Raw genomic sequence first — 26,054 nt, 5'->3', positions numbered from 1 at the left:
ATAAGCCCTTCACAGAAGAAATACAAATCACTGACAAACATACAAAATGCCAAGAATAGCTAACATTTAAAGAAATACAATAAAAATAATGAGACATTTAAGCCTGTCAAATTTTCATCTTCTTTTTCATTCTTTTTTTCTTTTTTTTTAAGATTCAAAGCCATTAGTGAAAGCACATGAAACACTGTGAACTGGAGTTGGAGGTGTGGGTCATTGCCTGCCTGTTCATGCCCTGTTCTAGGTAATCTGTCCTCTTCCCAGCCTACCCTACCCACCCGTTACTTCTCTGACCTACATTCACCATAGAGAGCAGCTCATCAGCAAGGGCCTGGAGTGTGGGGCCATACACTCTAGCAAAGCAAAGGCTCCCAGGAGCTGAGTGAAAGAACTCAGAGCCTTGCAGAGAAGCTACTCACCCACTAACCAGAGGTTGGAGCAGAGGAGATGACTGCAGAGACAACACACACAGACATAGCGCCTGGACTCTGTAGGTGGGCAAGGCCAGGCTGTGCTTCCTCCAATTGGAGGCACTGAGCTCCCCCAACAGGCCTACAATGGACCCTGCATCTCACCTGAGCTGCTTTGAGCTGGGCTCTGTTTTAGCCACTGACAGAGCCCTGCTCCTGCATTGCTAGGGGTACAGCGCATTGGTGGAACTTTTCCAGGGCACGTGGCAATTTGTATTAGCAGCTTTCAGTTGGGAGTTGTTTTTCAACCCAGCAATTCCCAGTAAGGGAATTTATCAAAGATATCACTGAAGATTTGTGTCCAGGGACACTTACTGAAATGTTATTTTTTATTAGTGAAAAATTGGAAACAACTTACAAGCCCCACAGGAAGGAAATAGTTTCTCTCCATAAGATGGTATACAAAGGTCATGGTAACATACCCATGGTGTGGCCTTGCAAAGCCTGCCGCTGAAAAAGCGAAATAATATGAACCCTAAACTGGCAGAAGATGATGCATTTATGCATAAAAAACACTGGAAGTGTATGATCTAAAATCTATTAATCTTTTATTTTGAAATAATATCACTTGTATAGGTAAGTTGCAAAAACAGTACAAGCAGTGCTCATGTGTCTTCACCTCAGCTCAACAATTGTTGACACTTTGCAACATTTGATTTATTGTTCTCTCTCCAACATATACATTCACTCACATGTAATTCTTACTATATGACTATAACAATTTTACACAATATATACGTATATAATATGTATGTATATGAATTATATACCTTATATAGTTTTATATATTGTATATTATATATAGTTTATATATGTGTGAACATGTATGTTATTCAAAATGTAACTGTGCATGTTATTTAAAATCACACGCATTATTTTTGTGAACCATTTGATGGTAAGTTGCCAAAATCATATGCTTTCACCCCTCAATAGTGACCTTCAAATGTTATATGTTTTGCCTCTTTTGTTATTCTGTATTTCCTAAGTTTTCTATCTTTGTAATTACATAAGAATAATAACATACGTAATCTCAAGAAGTAAGTCACAACTGTTTACTTCTGAAATTCTTTAAGTAATTTAAAAATTACTGTCTAGACAATCATAAGTTGATATATTCATTTGAAATAAACTTAGAAATACATATGTTAAACTTTAAAGATGTACATTTCTTTTGAACAAATAATCCTTCTGGGACTCTAAGAAATTATTCTACAATTGCAAAATGGCAAGATGAACAAAATGTATTTACGGTATTCATTTAAGAGAAAAAAATGTCGATAGTCCAGATGTCTAACAACAGAGAAATGGTTATGAAAACTAGCACATCCTTCTAAAGAAAAAGTGTACGTCCATAAAAATGGCACCTATGGCCAGGCGCAGTGGCTCATGCCTATAATCCCAGCATTTTGGGAGGCCAAGGTGGGTGGATCGCTTGAGCCCAGGAGTTCAAGACGAGCCTGGCCAACATGGCAAAAACCCATCTGTACTAAATATACAAAAATTAACCAGGTGTGGTGGCAGACACCTGTAATCCCAGCTACTCGAGAGGCTGAGGCATGAGAATCACTTGAACCCAGGAGGTAGAGATTGCAGTGAGGGGGGATGGTGCCACTGCACTCCAGTGTGGGGGACAGAGTGAGTGAGACTGTCTAAAAAAAAAAAGGCACTTGTGAAGAACTCATTGCCACCAGGAAATACACACCTACACTATGGACATGGGAAGCCCTCACTGAGGGTTTGGGTGGAAGGATGTGTGCACCACAGCGATCCTAAAAGCCTCAAGTAGATCCCTTGAGAAAGCCTCCCTGAACATGAAGCCATCTGCTCTGTGAGCCAGACTCATCTTTCCTGTCATGAACATCTGAGTTCACAGAGAGCTCTGGGGTCCCAAGCATCACCTTCTAGGGCCCCCCTCTAATAGAGGCAGTGAGCACAGAGGGACCCCTCAGGGGCCAAGCGAAGATCTTGCTTCTCCCCATTCCATGTCCAAGGCAGACCCCATGACCAATGGCAGTCTTCCTGACTACAACACCCAGGTAAAGCCTCAGAATCATTCTGGACACAGCATTTCTGGATGGAAGGAACCCATGAGATAAATGTATGTGCCGCCTGGGCCAAGCCTGCAGGTAGAAGTGGAAGCTGGGGAAGTGGGGGCTCAGCGGAGGGCCTGCTGGCAGTGACTGAGAGCCATTGGCACCCTGATCATGGAGCCTCACCTCCAAAAAGGCCAATTTTCAGGAACAATGGTTACTGACCTCGAAAAAGCATTTATTTTTAAAATGTGTGATTGGTCATGATTTCATTTTCATTTCACTGGAGGCTTACATGGCCTCATTGATTGCCCCAGGTTTCTTCTCAAGGCTGCTTTCATGACCTGAAAGATGTAGCAGCCTTTGGGCGTGGGGTAGTAACTGTCTCCCAGAGTCCTGAGCAAAGGCAGACCTCACCTCTGCGGAGTGCCAGTTCAGATATTCATTAACATATCCGGACACAGCCATGACTTTAAAAGGTAGGGTGCTGTTTTTTACCAAGATCAGGACACATGCTGGGATACAGGCTGAGGCCCAGGACGGATGCTGGCATGCAGGCTCTAACTCCTGATCAGGCCAAAGGAACCAAGTTGATTGCTCCCACAGAGCAGAAGCGGACTTGGGGACATGGCTCTGGTCGAGGCCCATCCAGGACATGATGGAATTGGGAAAATCTAATATGATGCATCCAATCTTACCAAAAAAATAATTTCTAAGGTGAATGCAACCATAATTGGTACTTGAAGACAAAATTATTTAAAATAGCAATATTCTCTATGCTGAATGCACAATTGCAGCATTAGAATCCTCAGGGGTGTCTCTCTCTGTAAATTCCGATAGGAAAGATTTAGAAACCACAAGCCTCTCCAGGATTTGCAGGGCAGCCCTCTGTGTCAGGCTGCTAGACCCAAGGGGTGAGCCGGCAGAAGGCAAAAAGAGATACGATCCCCAGGAATAAACCTCCAACTGCAAGTTTTAACTTAAAATCCTATTTCATTTATACCAAATGAGATCTGCAAGGAAGTGACATTTTAAAGGTTCCAGTCGTGCAGGAATAACAAAGACAACCATTATGTTGGAAAGAGCAGCTGCTCTTTGATGTTTTAAAGGGCAGAGACAGAGTGCCCAGGTGGAATTAGGATTGGATTAAGAGGCAAGTTGAGGGAAGAGGCTGAAAGAAAGGGCTCTACAGTTTCAGATGCAGGTCTGCAGACAGCTTGGCACGTAGAAATAGACAACACACTCAGGCCCCAGAGAAAGGCAGGGCCACAGTCCACTTCCCTGCTTAGGGAGATGCAACTAGGGTTGGGGGACAGAAGGAGATGGATGAAGAGGGATTTGTTCAACTTGACTGATCCCCACTAGTTTGAAGACAAGAGTAGAAATTACTGAATTGTTCCAGGAGATAACGTCTTTGAACTATTGTGCACAGAGAGAGACCCTGTTGATCTATCTTCTACTGGGGAAAGAGCAAAAAAAAGTGACTCTGAGGTTAACTTTCTTGGCAAAGCTGGGACCTCTAAGAGAGGTCCTAAGATCATTTGCCTGTCTTATCTGTGTCCCAGAAGACATAAATGAACTCCCCACCCAACCCCATCCGCTGCCCATTTAAGCAACTCCTTGGAATTCAAGTTTTTAAAAGAAAATCCAGCTCGGAAAACACCCCGTGGGTCATGGTTTCAGAATGTGTAAGGTTGGCACATTGCACCTGACAATATCTGTCCGTATGTCACAACTTCTTTATAAGTTGGTAACAATTAAAAGTTCTTGTTCTGTGTCAGTAAGTCCCAGTTCTACAGCAAAAGATTAGAAGGATTTCCACTTTCCCAAAAGGCTCCCAGGTAATGACTATTTTGATGCTATTGTCATTGGAATGTGATGTTTCTGGTGTTGAAGCCTTGTTCTAGGAAAATCTGGTTTGTGCAATTCTTTCCTGGAGTAGAGATTGCAGCTCTCTTTCAGAGGGAAGTCATAAGTTATTTGTCAAAAAGGAATCCCCTGAAGGAAATAGTGACCAAACCCAGATAAGAGGATGGCCTTTGGGAGGGGGCTTACGAATCACGAATCACGAATCACGTCGGCATGGCACTGGTGAAGGTCATCTGCGGTCTGACCCAGCTCCAGGCTGTTCCTCCTCCTTCTGGGCTCCTGCTCTTACCTAGGGGTGTGAACTGCCACTGCAGGGACTGTGCTCTGGGCTTGTTCCTCTGTGTCTTGGTCCATACTATTCTTTCTACTGGGAAAGCCCTTCTAAGGGTCTTCGCCTGCTGAACAAGACCTCCTCTCCTCCAGGAAGGCGTTCCTGACCCCATCACCAAGTTTCCACACCCCATGTGACTTCTACAGAAACACTACAAAGATCTGATTAAAAATATATTTTTAGAGACAGAAAAGGCAATATATTGACATGGGAAACTGCCAATATCTGTTCAGTACAAATTCAAAAAATCAGCTATCAAAAGTATGTACAGTGTGATTTCAATAGCTAAATAGATAAAAATATATCTGAACTAAAATGTGATTATCTAGGGATAATAAAAGTATGGATGTTTTTTGCTTTGTTCTTTGGGCTTTTACATAGTTTCTAACAATTTTATAATGAAGGCCAGGCGCAGTGGCTCACGCCTGTAATCCCAGCACTTGGGGATAATGAGGAGGGCGGATTGCTTGAGCTCGTAAGTTCAACACCAGCCCGTGGAATATGGCAAAACCCTGTCTCTACAAAAAGTACAAAAATTAGCCAGGTGTGGTGGTGTGCGCCTATAGCCCCAGCTACTCGGGAGGTTGAGGTGGAAGGATGGCTTGAGCCTGGGAGGTGGAGGTTGCAGTGAGCTGAGATTGCACCACTGTACTCCAGTCTGGGTAACAAAGCCCCAGATCTTGTCCCCCCGCAAAAAAAAATTATAATGAACATTGCATCCTATTTTTATTGCTGCTATCACAAACAAAACAACAGGCATTTGTAAATTTATACTTCTGCAGGTCAGAAGTCTGATGTGGGTCTCACTGGAAAAAATGCAGGTGTCAGCAGGGCAGGGCCATGCTCCTTTTTGAGGGCTCTGAGGATGCGTCTGCTCTTGAGCTCACACCAGTGGTTGGCAGAATTCAGTTCTTGAGTCATACATTCCCTTGAAGTTGCTGTTTCCTTGCTGGCTGTCAGCGGAGGGCCTTTCACAGCTTCTAGATGCCACTCAGATACCTGGGCTTATGCCCCCTTTCTCCTTTGCCAAAGCCAGCAATGGTGAGTCAAGTCCCTCTGAAACCTCAAATCTCTCCTGCCTCTTTGTCCCTCGAATCTCTCTGATGGAATCTTTTGCCATCCTATTCTACTGGGTCATTGAGCCCACTGGATAATCCCGGGTAATCCTCCTATTTTAAGGTTAGCTGATATTAGCAACCCTAATTCTCTTTTGCCTTATAACTGACATATTCACAGGCACACCATAAGATCCTAAGGTCAAAACCCTACCTACCACAAACATTCATTTTTAAATAATAATAATTTTAAAAAGTCATTGAAAAAGAAGCCAATTTAAATAAAGCGAAGGAGTGTCTGCCATATTTTGGCCTTTAACAAAATAAACAGTAGTCCTCTATAAATGGCTCACCATCTCTGTGACCATCTTAATTTTCTAAGAAACTTCTGGCTTCTTGGAACTCTCAAACACAATTCCAAATCCCTTGACAAAATTTTCTTCTATTTTTATTCTTTAAAAATGAGCTTCATTTTTCTGATTTCAAATGGCATGTTTGTTTTCCTGCATGGCCACGATGTCACCATCCCTGTGTGCACAGGCCTTTTGCAGAATGGCTTTGAGACATTTCCATTAAGAGGCAGAGTCTCCCCTCCACCCTCTCAAGTCTGGCATGGCACACAGATTGTTTTGGCCGATGGACAGGAGCCAACGTGATGCAGGCAGAGGTGTGAAAAGAGCATTCACCTTAGGACTTGCCCCTTCCTCCTGCTCTTTGGACCCCCAAGACCACCAAAAAAGGGCTGGCCCCTGGGAGAATGAGAGATGACATATCATAAAGATACCAGTCCCAGCTCAGATCCTTGGACAAACCAACCTGCCAAAGCTAGAAATGTGAGTGCTGCCACAACACGAGGGCATCTTGAGTCAGCTCAGCTGTCAGCTGACCTCAAGACCTACCACCTTGCCTAGACCAAAGGGTCAGACCCAAGGTCCCTTAGAATTGTGAGAAATAGCAAATGTTTCTTGTTTTAAGCCATTAAATTTTAGAGTAATCTGTTATACAGCCAAAGCTAACAAAGTTTTGAGTGTTAAGAAACACTCAAAAAAAATTTAATAAGAAAACAAAAGTCAGCCACAATTCCATCAACCCAAAATAACTAGTGTGAATATTTTGGTGTATTTTCTATGAATTTTTGTATTTAGTTACATAGCTAGAGAGAACGAGAGACACAATGATCAATAGAAGATGATAGAAACGTACACAGAATTTCTATGACATTTTGTTGAATTCTTGCCTTTCCCCCTCTCTAATAAGCATGATTTTATGTCATTAATTATTTCTAGAAGTATGGCTTTCATTGACTTGGTAACATCTTTCAAACACTGTGATTTCCCTAATGGTCACTTTATTAAATAATGTCACCTGTATTAGCTCTTTTATGAATGTCTGTACCTATAAATTCAAGCACTATAAATATTCAGTCTAATTGAGTTTAAATGAAACAAATTAACAAATCTTTACTGGCCATCTTATGTTGTTCAAATTTGTCTGAACAACTGACTAGAGCTTGGGTTTGGTTGGTCCAATTTGGCCCTGGAAGCAGGAAGGAGTTCTTGTTACCCTGGGCTTCCTGTAAAATGCATGCTTTCCTTGGTTCCAGGACCCAGCCAGAGTGAACAGGAAGAGCAGCTGATCACCACCTCTGCTGCGCGGAGCCCCATCTTGGGTAGTAATTCTTTCTCTGTGTACCTGTATTCACTTAACCCCCAGACTTGCTCACCATGGGTCCCCGACCTAGGTGGGCAGACAGGTGGGGCAGCCTCTTGCAGTGGCCTCATCCTGGGCTGATGTCTAATAGGAAGGCCTGGGTTATCTGGAGAGAACAGGCCATTTCGACTGTAGCAGGCTACTTCATGTTTCGATTTGTTCACATCTGAGTCCCAGGAGGAGCGGGGCTGCGAGTGTGACTTGTCATGCCACCACTCATGTCAATTCCAAACAGCATGGTTCAAAAGCCACACACAAATTCACAGGGAGTCCAGCCCTTCCTTTTAAGGCTCTAAATCGTAACACTCAGGAACTTGCACCCCATTTTTTGGAGTCCTCCATTTCTAATTCTCTCCACCCCAACTGTCCTCTGCCCCCAAATAAGGCACCTGTTAACTCACCCCTATTCCCCAGCACCCCAGCTCCCTCCCCACTCCCAGCTTTTGTGAAGTAACCGCAACCTATTGTCATGGGCTTCCAGCTTCACCTCTCGTGCTGGCCTTTCTCCTGCCCTCCTCTTGCAGCACAAAACCCAGGAATGTGCCTGGAAGAAACAAACTATCCCCAGTAGGTTGGAGATACAAGGGCTCTTCATACAGAATTTTTTTTCCCTTGGGGGAGGCAGGGAGGTAAGTATGAGAATGCTAACAATGCTCCCACAATAATTTTTTTTCAGCCCAAGCGTGACAACTGCTATCTTCACAAAAATTCCAGGAGACATGTGGAAACAAGGCAGTCTGATTGGGGTCACGTATCACAGTTTGACGTCAGTGTCCAGCCCTGGCCATCTGGCCCTTCCAGGGTTTCCTGTGCACAGCTTTAGGAAGATGGGGCTGAGGGCTCTGTGAGCTGGGGGTCAGGGAAGGGGGAGGTTAAGGGCATTTGCGCAAAAGCACACATGTGACTGTTCTAGAGGCAATGAGGAAGTAAATGACGGAGTCTTGTGCCTTCATGCGGGCACAGGACTAGTATAGAAAATGCAGGAAAGTGGTCGGGTGCTGTGGCTGATGCCTATAATCCCAGCACTTTGGGAGGCTGAGGCGAGATCACTTGAGGCCAGGAGTTCAAGACCAGGCTGGCCAACATAGTGAAACTCCATCTTTACTAAAAATACAAAAATTAGCCAGGTGGGGTGGTGAGCACCTGTAATCCCAGCTAGTTGGGAGGCTGAGGCACAAGAATTGCTTGAACCTGGAAGGTGGAGGTTGCAGTGAGCCGAAATCATGACACTGCAGTCCAGCCTGGGTGACAGGGCTAGACTGTCTCTCAAAAAAAAAAAAAAAAAACAAAGGCCGGGCGTGGTGGCTCATGCCTGTAATCCCAGCACTTTGGGAGGCCGAGGTGGGAGGATCACAAGGTCAGGAAATCGAGACCATCCTGGCTAACACAGTGAAACCCCATCTCTACTAAAAATAGAAAAATTAGCTGGGTGCGGTGGTGGGCACCTGTAGTCCCAGCTACTCGGGAGGCTGAGGCAGGAGAATGGCATGAACCCAGGAGGCGGAGCTTGCAGTGAGCCAAGATTGTGCCACTGCACTCTAGCCTGGGCAACAGAGCAAGACTCCATTTCAAAAAAAAAAAAAAAAAAAAAAGGAAAGAGTCAGATAAAGGCAGCAAAATGCAGTCTCATTCTCACCCCCAGGCTGCTGGTGTGACTTGAAGAAACCCTGGTGAAACTAGACTTACATTTGTCCCAATTTCTTTCATCGCTTTCTCATAGCTCCACTTTTATAACACTCCATCTCTTATTCTTTCTTTTCATCCTGCAGCACCATCTGCTTATAGAAAAGCTCATAAGTCACTCACAACCAGAGCTGCAGATGTCAGTCCACTGGTTGAAATCATTTTGTGGAAGTTCAATGAAAGTCAAATATTTGTCTGAAAGACAGGCTTTTCAGTTTAATTGCTGGTAGTTACAATTATCTCCACAGGCACTCAGGTTATTTTAACCTACCGGTGAATTCTCAATCCACCATTACACAAATGTCAACCCTTACTGTGGACGTGTCTATTAGAGAAATTTAAAGCAGCATCTCCGTGATCATGCTCCTCTCGGGGCGTGCACTTGGACCATGAGGTCGGTGCTAAGAGTTACCGGAGGCAGAGCCAGGGCCAGGGCCAGGCAGGCCCATTTGCATCCCATCAAGCCTCCACACAGAGAAGATTGCTGGTCTTGGCAAGTATTAAAAAGACAGAGTTTGTAAATGCTGTTTTCTGTGATCATGGCAATATGGCGGCCGAGGGGGAGAGGTGGACTTTTCAAAGCAGATTTGTGCGGCCTAAGCTAAGTGCCAATCGCAGCGGCTTCCTCCTGGCTACTGAGTCCTGCTCCTTTGCACCTCCAGGCCCCGTGCGAGTGAAGCCTTGGAGATGGAAAATATTTCCTAGTCCCAGAGAGTTCTCTGAATTTCAGGCAAAATAAATTATCCCTATGTGTTACAGCTATGGAAATAGGTTCACATGATCCAAAGAATTTAAGTGTTTAGTAATACCAGGTCCTACCTGGTAAGTAAGTAGGTTTTAAGCTTTTAAGAATATTGATTGATCAATTAATTGATCCAGTCATTCAATTATTGCTTAAACCAGGCCCTGTGAATAAACACCGGAATCTTAAGAAGAGTAAGACACTGCGTCTGGCCTGGGGGAATTTAGATCCTAATGAAGAGACACAAACAGGAAATAAATGATTCTGCTAGGGGTGATAAGAGCTGTAGCAGAGACATGGAGAGACTGCTGTGAGAGCTGCAGGAGGCAGGATTAATTCTGCAGAAGGACACAAGGCATCTCCGAGGAGGTTTCCAAGACAGGGCGATTCCAGAATGGCTGAAATAGTGGCAACCCCAGTATCCCTGTGAATATGAAGAAACTGGGGCTTCCACATTGCTCCAGTGGGAATGACAATTGGTATAATTGTGTTGGAGACTCTTTGGCAGTCACTCACTGAAAGTAAATATATGCTGATCCCATGACCCAGCAATCCCACTCCTGGGTTTATACCCAAGATAAGTGTGTGCATATGTCTATAGAAGACATTTATCAGAATGTTCATTGCAGGTTTATTCATAATAGTTAAAAATCAGAAGCAACCCAAATCTCTATCAAATAGCAGGATAAATAAATAAATTCAGTTATATTCATACAATGGAATATGCAGCAATGAAAAAGAATAAACTACCGCCACATGCAATACCATGCACAAATCTCACAGACATAAAGATGAGTGAAGGAAGCCAGACACAAGGAACAACGCACTATGAGGTCAGCTGTGTCTGTGATGATGGAAATTAGTGTAGCTGATAGCTATGGGGAGATGGTTTTGACAAAGGACACAAGGAGTAGAGGTGCTGGAGTGTTCTATATCTTGATCTGGGTTGCAGTACAAGCATTGCAAACATGAGCAAAACTTAATGCATTTGGTCGCACTTTTAAATAAACTTGTTAGTCCTAATGCATAGATGTGTAACTGGAAAATGCTACTCCATGTGTCTATTCTGCCTGCAATAAATAACACTTGGTGCAAATCTTGATTTGAATTGCCTGGATAATCAGGAACCACAGGATAACTACTATTTTTCCCCATTTTAAGTTTTGGAATAATCTAGATTTACATAAAAGTTGCAAAGTCAGTACTGAGAGGTCTCCCATATCCCTTCACCCAGGCTCTCCTATTGTCAACATCTAAAATAACAGTACATTTGTCAAAACTAAGAAACCAACATTAGTATATTGCTGTTAACTCCAGACTTTATTCAGATTTCACTGTTTTTTTTGCTAATGTTTTTTTCTGTTCCAGGAGTCAGTACAGGATACCACATCGTATTCAGTATCTTTCCATTTTTAATCGACCTAAAAATTGATCAATGCTAAGGAGAACTCCCATTTTGTGAGCAGTAAATGACAGAAACCAAGTGGTTAACTAGTGGTAGGATAATCACAGGATTTAAGTACACATTTGGGTAGAAATGACTTTTACAAGAGGCATTCTGGTTTAGAGAAAGACAATGTAGACTCTAGAATTAGGCAGTCCTGTGTTTGAGTCCTAGTTTGGGACTTACTAGTTTTAAGGTTTTGATTATTTGATATCACTGAGCCTTCATTTTTCATCTGTGAAACTGAAATATACTTCACAGGGCAATAGAGAAGTTTATAAATAACATATGTGAAGTGTTTGACTGTAATTCGTGCTACTTCAATGATAATTGCCATTATCATAGCATCTTGTTGGGCAGCCTTATTACTCAAGCTTGGGAGCCGGATGTCGGGTCATTTGCTAACCAGAACACAACTCTCTCATCAAACAGATATGTAATTTTTATTCCTCCAGTTTACTATGGGGTTACAGCTCAGATATGCAACCTCTGATTAAAGTGACACTAAGCAGGAGGAGACTTTTAGAGAGCCATTTGCATCTAAATCTACCATGACTCATATAAAAACTGCCTGGTTTCTGTTTGTAAAATGAGGTTTTCCACCAACATGCATTGACATTACCCTGCAGGTATTTTACCAGAGAATAAGATCTAATAAATTATACGTATTATTAGTTTTGAACATATATATTTATATTTAGTTTTGGAGTACTGTTGACACTTCTTAAAGTACTTTCTGATGAGTTTAATTTTTTTTTTTTTTTTTTTTGGTGACAGAAAACAAATGCTCCTTTCTGGAAAATTTCTCCAGCCTTGATTTCTGCATGTGTAAGTGTTCATGGGTGCCTATGTATGTGTTTTAGCCTCTTCTTCTTTTGCAGGGATACAAAAGACTTTTGTGTCGCTTTCCGAAATAGAACTTGAAAGTAGGTCAGTAAGAGAACTGTAAAATAGGTCAATTGCCATAAATCTAGGCAGAAGAAGGAAATAGCATTCAGCTCTAGAAAGATTTCATGTTTAGACCTCTGGTGCCGGTTCTGCTAAGTCCTAGAGGACCATTTGGGGTACAAGGGTGACACCAGACACTCTACGGTACCATTGCTGCCTGCATTTTCTTTCTCCAGGGCAGAGATCACGGCTGCTGGTCATCAGGACCAAGTGGCAGATTTAAGCCTGATGTCATTAGGAAGCCCAGCATGGGGTTGAGGGCAACATTCTGCTTGGGGATGAATAAGCAGGATACTTTCTCCCCTCCCTGGGTAGGTGAATAAGCACTGGTGTTGAATAGCAAAACCGCATTATTGGGTCATGCTTCTGGTATTTCAGTGCAGTGGAATTGGACATGGAATCCTATTCCGTAACCCCCTCACCCAGAGCGATGCTGCAGTTCCCGCTTTGCTGCTGGAAAAGTGCCTAAAAGGCTCAGGCTGCAGGAATGGCTTTTACCTGATTTAACAGTCTCCCCTTTAATGACAATGTTGTGTCCTCATCACTGGGGGCCACTTTTCCATGCACGAGACTGTCTATATCTTACCCCCAACACAGACAGCATTTTCCTGATGGTGCAGGATTTTGATTTCTCAAGACTCAATTTTGTAAGAATTCTTGGCACTCTACCAAGGTGCAAGGGGCTCTCTAATATATGAGATTGTAATTTTTGAAAAACCATCAAATCTGGTGTTGTGACCGAGGCTCTTCCATGTGACTTTCCGAGTTATTACCAACACACATTTCTGGTTTCAGATTATTCTGACTCATGCTTATATTTATTTTTTCCATTGTTGGCAATATCTCCAACTAACCACAATCCTTATGTATTGTCTGATTACCAGAACAAAACACAGTTTGGGGTTGTTTAGAGCCTTAAAAGAGTTTTATTTTGTTTCTATTAAATTTTAAAATAGTACCAGAAGTAACAGACTTAGTTAAAAATCAAAGATTTTCAAAAATAAAACATGTCCCAGTACAGATTGCTAGCTCTGTGAAAATCAGTTCAAACTTGATTTGCAATGGTAATGAGCCTTAACTGGAATAATTAGGCAGGTTATTGGAAAAATAGTTTGTGAGAGAAATGAAATATTGTCCACTTATTGTCTTAAACCTCAGCAATAAATACACTTACATGGAATCCCTGTTCTTAAGCCTGGACTGGGAAACTATATAGAGAGAAAAATTCCTAAAGACCCAGATGGGAACATGGTCACACACACTGGTTCATTTATCCACTTAACCAGAAATTCCTGTGCCTTCTCTTTCCCAGGCACTGAGCTAGGTATGGACAATAAGAGTGAGCAAGATGGGGTTACCTCCAAGGGGATCCCTGTCTCACAAGGTAGACAGGCTTGCACAGCCATAATTACACCACCAAGCATTAAGCCTCATGCTATCAGTGGATACACAGAACTGTGAGAGCACAAAACGAAATGTTCACTTTGCCTGAAGAGGTAGAGAAGGCATCACAGAGGAAATGGTCCCATTCTGGACCTTGACGGATAGATCTTCTATGGAGTGGAAGAGGAGGGCATTCAGACAGTGGGAGAAGCACATGGAAAACCATGACGTGGTCAACATTTTGCAAAAGTCAAGTGGTGCCATGTGACTGGAGGATGGTGCTGTGTCAGGTGGCAGGAAAGAGAGGAGCCTGGGAGTGCTGATTATGGTCTGTATTAGTCCTTGCTCACGCTGCTAATAAAGACATACCCAAGATTGGGTAATTTATAAAGGAAAGAGGTTTAACGGACTCACAGTTCCACATGGCTGGGGAGGCCTCACAATCATGGTGGAAGGTGAATGAGGAACAAAGGCATGTCTTACATGGCAGCAGGCAAGAGAGTGTGTGCAGGGGAACTGCCTTTTATAAAACCATCAGATCTCATGTGACTTATTCACTATCATGAGAACAGCATAGGAAAAACCCACCCTCATGATTCAATTACCTCCCACTGGGTCCCTCCCATGACATGTGGGGATTATGGGAGCTACAATTCAAGATGAGATTTGGGTGGGGACACAGCCAAACCATATCAGGATCAACCCCAAATTGCCTTGTATGTCTCATGAAGTAGATTCAATATATTTCTGAAGACAATAAGGACCCATGAAAGTTTTGTCAGATTTCCATTTTAAAAGTGCCTTTGAAGGAGCAGTGGCTAGAATGACAACAAAACAAGCCTCAGGACCCTACCCCTGTCTTTGAGGGAAGGCACCATGGTTCTCTATCCTGGGGGATTGTATGGAGAGGGCAGAGCCAGGGGGATATTTCTGAGGTGGCATGCACAGGACTTGATGCCCAGTCTGAAGGGTGTGGTTCAGGGAGAGAGAGAAAGGAAGGGGCCAAAGATGACTCGAGTTTTGGGCCAGCACTGGCAGGGAGAAGATGAAATGGAAGATCTTTGGAGTCAGATAGACCCAGCCTCCAATCCCAGGTGGACCACTTTTGAGTTTTGTGTTCATGGGCAAGCCACTTCTCAAAGGCACCATTTCCTCTCAAAAGAGGAGGAGTAGTTAACTGTCTCAATGAGGGTTGATGAGATCTTGGAGGCCTTGGATGGAGTGGCTGCAGGACAGGCCCTGTTGTTATTACTTTAGGTAGGCTCAAAGCTATTCTCTGTATCGTAAGACCAGGAGGTCTTTGAAGGCAGGATCTGTGTCTGTGTCCTTAACCTGTGGGGATGCTTCCTCAACTATTGGTTCTTTATTTTTCAGCTCAGCCTAGGACAAAGAAAGCTGGAACATTTTGAGTATGGCTTAGGGATATTAGGGGAAAGGAATGCTGGAGTTTCTATCCAGGAAGGCAGTGGGATAATTCCTTCACTCAGGAGTGCTGGGGGACTTGCAGCAGTGGGATGCTGCTGGCTCAGGATCTGATGCAGATGAAAATTTTGAATGCTTGGTAACTGCTAAACAATTAAAGCTGCATTAGAGTCCAGACTGGAGTTTAGTGTAGGAGAAACAACAATTGACCCCAGGCCCTGGCACTTCGAGTTGTCTCTTCTGCCTGAGCTCATCTAGGAGTTAATTCTAGGGAGAATGGAGCCCTGGATAAAAGTGCTCACCAGGATGCAGAACTGAGAGAAACTGAAGCAGCAGAGAAAACTGAGATCTGAGAAGCAGACTGAAATAACCATGGTAAAGGAGGGGGACTGCATGTACCACATGCAGGGCTTGGGAGCGGATGGGTGCAGGGTCAGCCACCCTGCTCTCAGAGCAGCTGGTCTCCCCAGACCCATCATTGCTTCTTCATCCTCAGAGTAGAAACTAGGTCAGACCTCCAAAAAGGAGTTAAAAGTCTCAGCTGCAGAGAGACCCCACTAGGCACAATCAGCCAGTGCTCTGCTTCCCTTGGCTTCATGCAGACCCTTCTTAGAACTCTGTAGCCACATTTGGCCTCCACAGTTTAAGAGAAATCAAGAAACTGGAGAGGTGCCAAAGGACAGCAACAAACATTAGAAAGAGTGAGAATAGGATCCAAGGGGTATATTAAAGAAACTGGGGTTGATTTGCCCGAAACAGTAAAGACAAAATGGGAACTATATTCAAGTACATGAAGTGGGACCAGTGTCTAGTTATTTGCCAATTTTAAGGGCACAGAATAAGAGGCAAAGGGCCTACTTTTCCATAAGAGAGATCGGGTAAAGCGGAGTTTCAATGAGGCATGTAGGTCTTGGGATGGCTTTTCCTGCATTATCGTAAAGTAGGTCTGGCCCCTCTCCCTAGGAAGAAACCTGCTGGAGATTGAATAGGGAGGCCAAGACTTGTCCTCAGAGCACCTTGGAGTCCTCCCTCAGCCTCCATCAACCCCAGCCCTCCTGGTTTCTGGGAGTCCATGCATCCTTGCAGGAACAGAAACCTGACACTTGAGTGGCCAGCCTGGGTGGTGGAGCAGCTATGCTTCCTCTGGTGATTCTCTCTAAGAGCAAGAGCAAGCATGACCTTTCATCACATCTTCTCTTTGATGCATTCAAGATACAGCCACCGGCAGAGCCCCAGGTACTTTGGCAGGAGGTGAAAAATGTCTTACAACTTCCAGAAATGGTAGTCCGGATCAGATCACTGTGTGACTGGCTAACCGTGCAGTGGGGATACTCAGACAACCTTGTGAATCTTCATGGCCTCAGCCAGTTTTGCTTTGGGTGCTGTGGCTTGGTATCTATCACCACGAGTGAGCTCACTCGGTCAACCATCCTTCATGGAAGGAATCAAGTCAAGATGTACAACCAAGCACGTGTGCCTGCCCATCCCTCCTGCCCTGAAGACACGGCACAAAAGAAACATTTATCTACAGACAGGATAACTGTGCACTTTGTTTACAATTAGGACTCTAGTGAGAGAGAAAGGGACTGCCATTAATAAGTACAATAGGAAAAGACTGGGACCCATGGCCACCCTATCTACACCCTGTTTTCAAAGCTGATAAACAAGAAGGGTGCCCTTCATATTGAAATTATCAAGACATTCCAAAAGCTAGAAAAATATATAGAAATGGAATGTTTGCTTTATTAAATGCATAACAATTATTGCTGTGTAAAAAATTATTCCCCAAAGTAATGGGCAAAACAACAAATACTCATTATCTCAGGGAGTTTCTGTGTGTCAGGAATTTGGGAGCAGCTTAGCTGAATGGTTCTGCCCTGGGGTCTTCTCACAAGGCTGCTGTCATCTGAAAATGACGGGCTGAATGATTCACTTCCAACATAGCTAACTCACGTGGCTATTGGCAGGAAACCTCATTCCCCACCTCAGCTCTACTCCACTGGGCTGCTTGAGGCTCCTCAGGACATGGCAGCTGGTTGCCTCCAGAGCAAGCAACCTGAGTCAAGGAGGAAGCTGGAATGCCTTTCATGATTTAGCCTCAGAACTTACACACTGCTCACTTAGGCTGCGTTTTGTTAGAATGAGTCACTAATTCACAAATGCAAAGATATGGAACCAATCTAAGTGCCCATTGACCAATGAGTGCATAAAGAAAATGTGGTATATATGCACTATGAAATACTACTTGGCTATAAAAAAGAATAAAATCATGTATTTTGCAGCAACTTGGATGGAGCTGGAGGCCATTATTCTAAGTAACTCAAGAATGGAAAACCATATGCCATATGTTCTTACTTATAAGTAGGAGGTAAGCTATGAGTGTGCAAAGGCACACAGAGTGGTATAATGGACTATGGAGACTCAGAAGGGGAAGGATGGGAGGGGCATCAGGGATAATATATACTACTCGGGTCCCAGGTGCACTAAAATCTCAGAATTCACCACCATATAATTCATCCATGTAACCAAAAACCACTTATACCCCAAAAGTTATTAAAATTAAAAAAAAAATGAGTCACTAAGCCCAGCCCACATGAAAAGGGAAGAGGATTAAGCCCTCTTTTTTTTTTTTTTTTTTGAGACGTAGTCTTGCTCTGTTGCCCAGGCTGGAGTACAGTGGCACGATCTCGGCTCACTGCAAGCTCCGCCTCCCGGGTTCACGCCATTCTCCTCAGCCTCCCGAGTAGCTGGGACTACAGGCGCCCGCCACCACGCCCGGCTAATTTTTTGTATTTTTAGTAGAGACGGGTTTTCACCGTGTTAGCCAGGATGGTCTCCATCTCCTGACCTCATGATCCGCCTGCCTCGGCCTCCCAAAGTGCTGGGATTACAGGCGTGAGCCACCGCGCCCGGCTAGCCCTATTTCTTAAATGAAGTATCCTCAAATGTTTGATCATTCTTGTCATAGTTCATGTTTGTTTTTGAGATTCCCCTTTTCCTTTCTCTGGGTGCTGCCTTTGCACTCAGCCTGCCCCCGCTGATGGTGGGAGAGAGAAGCACCTGGGCCAGGAGGCTGTTTCAGCAGCCGCTGCTGCAGGACGTGTCTGTTTCTCTTATTACTGTCAGTCACTTGGGGTATGTAAAATGGAATCTGGGGGTGTGTAGGGAGGAGCATAATAAGTTTCCCATCACAGTACAGTCATGAGTCACCAAATGACGTTTTGGTCAATCACATAGTATGCACTTGAGCACTTGTTAGGATGCTCCCATAAAATTATAGTGGAGCTTCCCTATCCAGGTGTACCATTTTTTAAAATCTTTTCCACTGTATTTTTACTGTACCTTTCTGCCTTTTTACTGTACCATTCCCTACAGTATTCAGTGAAGTCATGTGCCATACATGTTCGTAGCCTAGGAGCAACAGGTTATACCATAAAACCCAGATGTGTAGTAGGTGGTACCATCTAGATGTGTGAGTACACTCTGTGATGTTCACACAGTGACAAAACTGCCTAACGATGCATTTCTTAGAATGTATCTTTGTTAAGTGAAGTATGACTATCACTTGGTTGGAGAAGTTGACTTGTCAGTGGGCAGGTGACATAGATGAATATAGATGGGGTGACCTTTCCTGTCTCTTGTGACACCGTGCATCCCCGAGTTCCTTGTCCCCGGCCCCAGGAGCATTCTTTCTTTGGCATTTAGACTGGCTACTTAAGTGCTGATTCTGTGCCATAATGAAAGCATCAGAGACAAGAGGGTTTAATCTGCCCAGAAGAGGTTCACTGGGGGCAGGTTTCTGAGGAGGTGAAGGCATGGATTCTTGAAGTGAGAGATCTAGGAAAAGAAAAATGGACTACATGTTATTATAATAGGCCGAGAGGAGCAGGAGTTTTCATCTCTCCAAAAGACAGAATTAAAGTGATTTCCAAGAATCTTAATCTTGGGGCAATCGCATTTGTTTACGTTTGGAGTAAGCCTTGGGAACTGTGCTTGGAGAGAGGAAAGCTGCTCTGCAAGCCTGTGTCTGAAGTTCTGTCAATAGGTCACTCTGCAAGGAGGCCGGCTCTTCACTTACTGCAGAAATTAGGAGTGGCTGCCTGTAAATTCCTGGCTTAGGAAAGTTTGCCTCCATTTTTCATCTGCTTGTACTCAGAGCAGATTGAGCTTACATGAGCTTGGGTAAGAAATAAGTGCCCTGTTCGTTGTGAATACCCAGGCTGTTAAACAAAAATAGCACACAGGAAACGGTATTGCAAAGGTCAATTCTTCTAGAAAGGAAGGGACAACAAGCCATCTATCTGAAATTTTCATGTGCAGATCCTGGCCTCTGACCCCACACCATTACCTAACAATCCAGTATTGAATGTGATGTCAGCTTCCATTTCCTGTGAATGAGGAGGCAGAATTTCCATCCAAAGGCAGACCATCTGCCGGACGCAGGATTTGCTCTTTGCCTTAGCTGGCTGTTATTGATGTCTATGAAGGCTTTATGGAGACAGTGTCAGCCCAGGCCGCTTGCTTCACAGAGATGGTGAATTACAGGGTTGAAATCCAGGGCTTGCAGCTAGGATTTTATTTTTCTTCATTTTTCCTCTGCAATGGCTGTTTTGTTTCATTCAGTCAAAAACAAATCAAGGACAGTCTTGGGGCACGTTTAGTTCTTTGGAGGAAGCTTTGCAACATCCAGGTTTAAAAGAAATTGGACTTTTACAGTCAACATTAACAATTGAATATTAAAGAGCGAAAATAAATTGATCATTAAGAGAAAATATATACAAGGCCCCCAGCCCAGTGCACAGCACATATTAGGTCCATTGTGAACAAACCATTTAACCAGTCAGAAGGATCCAAGAGGCCAGTGGCTGGGCTCATCTGCAAGCAAATCTGGCCCTTTGAGCTGGAAGAAAACAATTTTTAATTCTCCTGCGTCGATATGTCTGAAATTCTATGGGCCACAGGTATCAGGATCACCTAAGTACTTGCTAAAACTGTCCTTCCCAGACCTTTCTAATAAGAATCTCCAGTGCAAACGCCAGAAGAATTGAATTCTTAACAGATATCCCAGGGATCAGGTAGGTTGGGAGACATTGCATTAGTTCACCTGGTGCTCACAACCACCTGGGAGGTTTGTATTTTACCTTCACTTAACAGCTGCTGAAACTGAAGGTTGGAACTCAGGCTTAAAGAAACAGGCTTTATCTGTAACAGATCTGAGGTTGGGCTCTGACCTACTTCACTGTGTGGTGGTGGGAAAGCTACATCTCTATGCTGCAGTTTCCTCATCGGTATGTTCAGGATTTTAAAAATGAAATAATGCAGGTGAAAGACGTTAGCACAATACTCCGATTATACGAGGTATGTAATAAATTATGAAGTAGTAAATAGTCTGTTTTCGCGCTGCTGATAAAGACACACAAGACTGGGTAATTATACAGGAAAAACGTTTAATGGACTTACATTTCCACATGGCTAGGGCAGAAGACATGGAGGGGCAAGTCATGTCTTACATGGATGGCAGCAGGCAGAAAGTGAGAGAGAGCTTGTGGAGGGGAACTCCTCTTTTTAAAACCATCAGATCTTGTGAGACTTATCCACTACCATGAGAACAGCACAGGAAAGACCTGCCCCCATGATTCAATTACCTCCCACCAGGTCCCTCCCACAACACATGGGAATTCAAGATGGGATTTGGGTGGGACACAGCCAAACCATATCAGTAAACAAGCCTAATCATTATTAACTAGGTTAAGTAACTAGCTCACACTGTCCTGTCCAATAATGAGGATTTATCAGTTTGATCAGAAAGAAAAGTCTTTGAAGGCAAGAGGCTTTCTCGTTAGTTTAGTTTCCCAAGTCCCTAACATAGGGTTGCTCATGTAGATTGACTGAATGAATGAACAAAAGAAGTACACTGCAACGCTGGTTGGTAGTACGGTTAGATATGACACAGGGCTTGAACCAGGCCCGGTTTCCAGATCTGGTACTGAGATATGGCAGCATTGGGAAGGGGGCTGGAGAGCCTGTGCCTCCCACTAAGGTTTTTTAAAAAGAAAGTCCTGCACCTTGTTAGGAGGATCGACCTGGGTTTTAGGAACACTGCAAAACCTGCCGTGGGAGAGAACTCCTGAGAAAATTCCTCTGCAGTGGGAAGAGATGGTATGGAAGGCAGCTTCCTCAAAGGCTGGATAACTGCCTCCTAGGAGTGGGTGCTCAGTTAGGAATCGGTGCGAGGTCGCAGGACCAGGATGGAATTTCTGCAGGTGGTCCTAGGTCTGAGCAGCACAGTAGAATCACCTGAGGCTTTGAAAACTATTGCGCTCCACACATTGTGGGAAACTCTGAGTTAACTGGTCTCTGGGGCTGGCAATGTCTTTAACTCTTACTATTCTAATAAGTCCCCAAGGTTGGGAATCATAGTAACCCGCAGGGTGGGCATCAGCCATCCTCCATAGCTCCAGCCATTTCTGTCTGTGCGGGCCCCCTAGCTGCTTTTGATGGTCTCCCTGAGGGCCGAGCGAGGCTGAAGAGGTGGGGTCAGCCCCACACAAGGATGAGAAGGCAAGGCGCACCATTCTTTCATTGGTGTTTCTCCAAACACCCTGGGCTCCCCTGGCCCCACAGCCTGGAGAGTCTCATTCTGAAAGCGTAGGAGGGCGCCCGGGAATCTTTTTAACAAGCCAACCCAGGTGCTTCTTAACAATCAGGAAAGTTTGGGGAACGTCACTGTACACCCTTTTCTGAGTCCAGGTCATGGAATGGAAACGTGAGCCAATCTATCAACGTAAAACCTAACACTGTTGATCAAAAGTAACGCCCAGGTGTCTTGTGCCTGCGAGTCCAAGATTGTTTCTCGGGCGAGAGATGCCCCTTTGGGCGCTTAGGGCCGGGTGGGGTCGCGCGCCGGGCTGTGGGCCGCGGTGGAGACCTGACCCGCACTCCGAGGGTTCCCAGAGAGCCGAGGAGCGAGTAGCAGAGTCATCGTTTCCAGCTTCAGCCTGGAAAGCTGGACCGTGCCGCCGCATGTGCGCTTGGCAGCCGGGCGCCCCGGGCCCTGCGGCCACATCATCCTGGGGCGGGGACGTGTGCGCTCCGGGCGCCCGGCCGCCACTGAGCCACGTCTATGCGGCCGGCGCTCGCGGCCAGGAAGGCGCCCTGTCCCGAGCCGCCCACCCCCGGGGGTGAGCGAGCCGCGGCTCGGGGCGGGACCCTGGCGGGGGGACCCGAGCGGTCTCTAGGACCCGCGGGACGCCGCTGACTGGCGGGGGTGCGGGGGAGACAATAATTTGTTCCGCGGTAATAAGAACGGTGACTGCTGGCCGTGGATCCATTTCACAGGCCTGCCTTCTCTCACTAACGCTCTTCCTCGTCCCCGGGCCAACTCGGACAGTTTGCTCATTTATTGCAACGGTCAAGGCTGATTTGTGCCAGAACGGCGCGCGCGCGCGCACGCACGCACACACACGGGGGAAAACTTTTTTAAAAATGAAAGGCTAGACGAGCTCAGCGGCGGCGCGGGCGCTGCGCGAGGGCTCCGGAGCTGACTCGCCGCGGCAGGAAATCCCTCCGGTCGCGACGCCCGGTCCCGGCTCGGCGCCCGCGTGGGATGGTGCAGCGCTCGCCGCCGGGCCCGAGAGCTGCTGCACGGAAAGCCGGCGACGATGGCAGCGCGCCCGCCGCCCATGCCCCCCGCCCGCGCCCTCCTGCTTGTCCTGGCCGGTGCTCTGCTTGCGCCCCGCGAGGCCCGAGGTAAGTCGCCGAACCCGGGCGGCTCGCTGCCCGCCCCGCCGGGGGCACCTCACGCTGCGCCTGGGCGCGCCAAGGTCCAGGGCTGCCCCGAGGGGCGACGCGCCCCAGCGCATCTCCGGAGCCCCGGGGCTCGCGCTTCCAGCGCGGCGAGACCGACCCCCGCCCAGGTGCCAATTCCCTGGGGAAGGGGGACACTTGGCCCGCAGCCCGGCAGGAGCCAGTGCCTGCCCCGGAGGGCACAGCCTCGGGACCGCTCCCCCGTCCTCACCCTCTTGGGTGACATTTGCAGATGTCTCTGTATCTTGACATTTACACGTGTCGCTCGGGACGATGCGTGTCGGGTCCTCTTGCTGGCCCTATCCCGCAGTGAATACCCCCACCCCAGGCTCCGGGCCAGCCCTTCCTTTCCAGCCCCCGCCTCCCCCGCTAACACACTTAGCGGGGCGCGCAGCGGCCCCGCAGGTGAGGCAGCCCCCTCCTCCCCAGTTGTGCCTGCTGCGCTCCACAGCAGGCTCTATTTTCATAAACTGACTCTCTTACCTACTTCTTTAGTTTCCTCTCTGCCCCTCTTCCTGGCTTCCAGGTCACTCCCTAGCTGTCAGTCGCGGGCAAACTCTAGCGGAATTCTCCCTCCTCTCTCCACTCAGTTTCTCCGCCGTAAATAATAGCCCACATCAACTTGGTGTACAGCGAGAACTTACTTAGTTTAACGTGCGGATCTTATGGTTGTTTTACAGACTTAGGTTTTCCCGAGTTGTAGCCCCTTAAAATTGGGCACCTGTGGCTCCCGTTTGCACAGTGAGGACTCACCCAGCAGGTGCCTTTTTAAAGATCCGGCAACTTCCCCGGGTCTCCGCCGCCGCCGCCTTCTTTCTGCCGCCCGGGGCGCTGTCGGTCCACCGATGAACGGCTTGCCTGGGCCGCAAGCTCTACATTTCTATGATTCTATATAACAGGCATTTATTTTTCAACAACTGGCCTCAATCACGAACCGTTACCACTTTATGATACGTTTTATTTTGCGATTGCCGCTGCTGCCCTCCGCCCCCACCGCGTCTACTGTAATGTGGCTAAAACTCAGTTCTTGTTAAAATCCACACTGCGAAGACCAATTTGGGGATAAATGATTAAATACAAAGATTGCACAAAGCAATGAGAAAGTCAAGAAAGAATACTGCTGAGGGTTTAAAGAACTCTACGACCTGTAGTGAATTGTGCTTTGAAAGATTTTTAAACAAATTGGTCCTTTTGAATGTTTATTGAGAAAGAACTTTTTAAAAAACGGAAAGTTTCTCAAAGTGTGCCTGACATGGTCTTTAACTTGGCACGTGCTTTGTACACATAAAGAGAAGTCTACTGAGCAGGGACAAATTTTTTTTTGGAAGAAAATGTTTATTAAATCCAGCTAATAATGGGAAATTATTTCTTGGGTGTGTGTGTGGGGGAGGACTTCTACTATTTTATGAGTTCAGCTTTGGGAGAGAGAGTGTTTCCTTAAGACAGATATGACCCAAAATAGAAAACCAGGGAGGCCTAAGCAGTTTGAATGGGTTACCTATTGTGATATATTCCAGGATTCACTGCTTGTTTACCCTTAGATTCTCAGTATCAAGTCTTCAATCAATCAGTGCCCCAAATCATACCATTGAGGCTGTATAAAACTCCAAACATATAATGAAACATTTCTTTGCATTGGCAAGAGAAAAGGAGGAATTACTACCTGTTGAGTCTGAGCATATTCTGAGTTTCTCCCTAGCCTTGTCTGTACCCTGAGCCCTGGCACAGTTGCCTACTTGGTACTTTCTGGGGCAACTCAGCCTAACAAGTCCAAAACAGAACCCTAGATCCCAGACTCTCTAGTTGCAAATCATTCCTTCCCCAGCCTTCCTGAACCCAGTAACAACCTCCTCTGCCTTCTCCACATGCTTTGTGCTGACGTGCTGACATGTAGGAAGTCATCCCTGTGTCTCCCTTTTTACTCCGTAAGCCACCAACCTCCTAAGTATATTCCCACCTACCCACTTCCTTACATCCCGAAATGTGCCTTTCCCAGTCCAGGCCACCTTATAGGAAAAATCTCTTCTGCAGAAGCCTCTTATCCCTCTTACTCAACGGGCCTACTGGCTTTTCACCTTATCCCTGCATGGTATATTTTCCTCCACAATAGAGCCAATGTTATTATTTTCAAACATGAGTTAAAGCATTCAAGTTTCCTATCTAAAACTCCCCAGTGGCTCTCTAGCACCCTTAGGAAAGAAAATCCAAACCTCAGCATGACCTAATTCCTGTTTTCCTTTCTGATCTCCTTTCTTACCATTCTCCCTTTGCTCACCCTACTCCAGACACACTGCCTTCTCTTCTTTTCATCTACCCAATATAGTAGTGCCATCATTAAAAAAAATTCAATGTTTGCACTAAGAAGACTTTGCAAATACTTTTCACTGTTTTGCCGTGCAGTGTTTTATGGCATTTCATCCCTCTTGTAACTTTTTGCTTTTCCTAGAGTTAATGATTGCCTTGTTTTGATTTTTGTTTGCTTTATTTTCTGTGCACCAAGCTGTGATATTGTGATATAAAAAGAAATGTATATCTGGTCTCTGTCCCTGGTTCCTGGCACAGAACTCCTAAAATCCTTGGAATCTCTGGCGTATTAAGAGTGTCTTTTGTATGCTAATGAGCTTATTAAGGCATGATTAGAGTTGGGACTTTCAGTGCCACCTCCCTTGCAACCTCCAGGGAGGGGAGAGGGATTGAAGGTTGACTTGATCGCCAATGGTGTAATTATTCATGCCTGTGTAATTAGGCCTCCATAAACCCCCAAAAGGACAAGGTTTGTAGAATTTCCAGATTGCTGAGCAAATCAAAGTTCCTGGAGGGTGGTGCATCTAGAGAGGACACAGAAGCTCTGTATCCCTTTCTATATTCTCTGCCCTTTGCATCTCTTCCAACTGTTTTTCATCTGTGTCCTTAATTACATCCTTCATTAATATAATAAACTGGTAAATATAAGCAAGTGTTTTCTGTGGTTCTGTGAGCTCACCTAGCAAATTAACTGAACCTGAGAAGGGGGTCATGGACCCCCAATTTATAGCTAGTTGGTCGGAAGTATAGGTGTGACAACCTACTACTTGTGATTGGCATCTGACATTGGGGGGAAGTCTTGTGGGACTGAGCCCTTAACCTGTGTGATCTGATGCTTTCTCCAGGTAGATAGAGTCAGA

At 45.4% G+C, this 26,054-nt stretch overlaps 1 protein-coding gene and 2 long non-coding RNA genes across 4 annotated transcripts in view; 2 read left to right on the top strand and 1 right to left on the bottom strand.

Annotated features, from left to right (window-relative positions):
• LOC103891752 (uncharacterized) overlaps positions 1-23,731 on the bottom strand; it is a 34,900-nt gene extending 11,169 nt beyond the window's left edge. The window contains exon 1 of the long non-coding RNA XR_655995.3: positions 23,644-23,731. This is a non-coding gene — a long non-coding RNA (uncharacterized LOC103891752). The remainder of the gene's footprint in view (positions 1-23,643) is intronic.
• Positions 71-8,730, top strand: LOC129048389 (uncharacterized). The gene is made up of 3 exons (XR_008510703.2): positions 71-241; positions 7,356-7,421; positions 8,139-8,730. It is a non-coding gene; the product is annotated as an uncharacterized LOC129048389 (long non-coding RNA).
• Positions 22,199-26,054, top strand: part of ADAM12 (ADAM metallopeptidase domain 12) — a 377,221-nt gene continuing 373,365 nt past the window's right edge. For both annotated transcript variants that reach the window (XM_054523029.2, XM_024253866.3), the window contains exon 1: positions 22,199-22,833. In XM_054523029.2, the coding sequence (XP_054379004.2) occupies positions 22,746-22,833 (88 nt within the window). In that variant the 5' untranslated portion in view covers positions 22,199-22,745. The remainder of the gene's footprint in view (positions 22,834-26,054) is intronic.

The sequence above is a fragment of the Pongo abelii genome, chromosome 8 (assembly GCF_028885655.2).
Source record: "Pongo abelii isolate AG06213 chromosome 8, NHGRI_mPonAbe1-v2.0_pri, whole genome shotgun sequence".
Taxonomy (NCBI): Eukaryota; Metazoa; Chordata; class Mammalia; order Primates; family Hominidae; genus Pongo; species Pongo abelii.
This window is presented reverse-complemented; position numbering and strand designations above follow the sequence as displayed.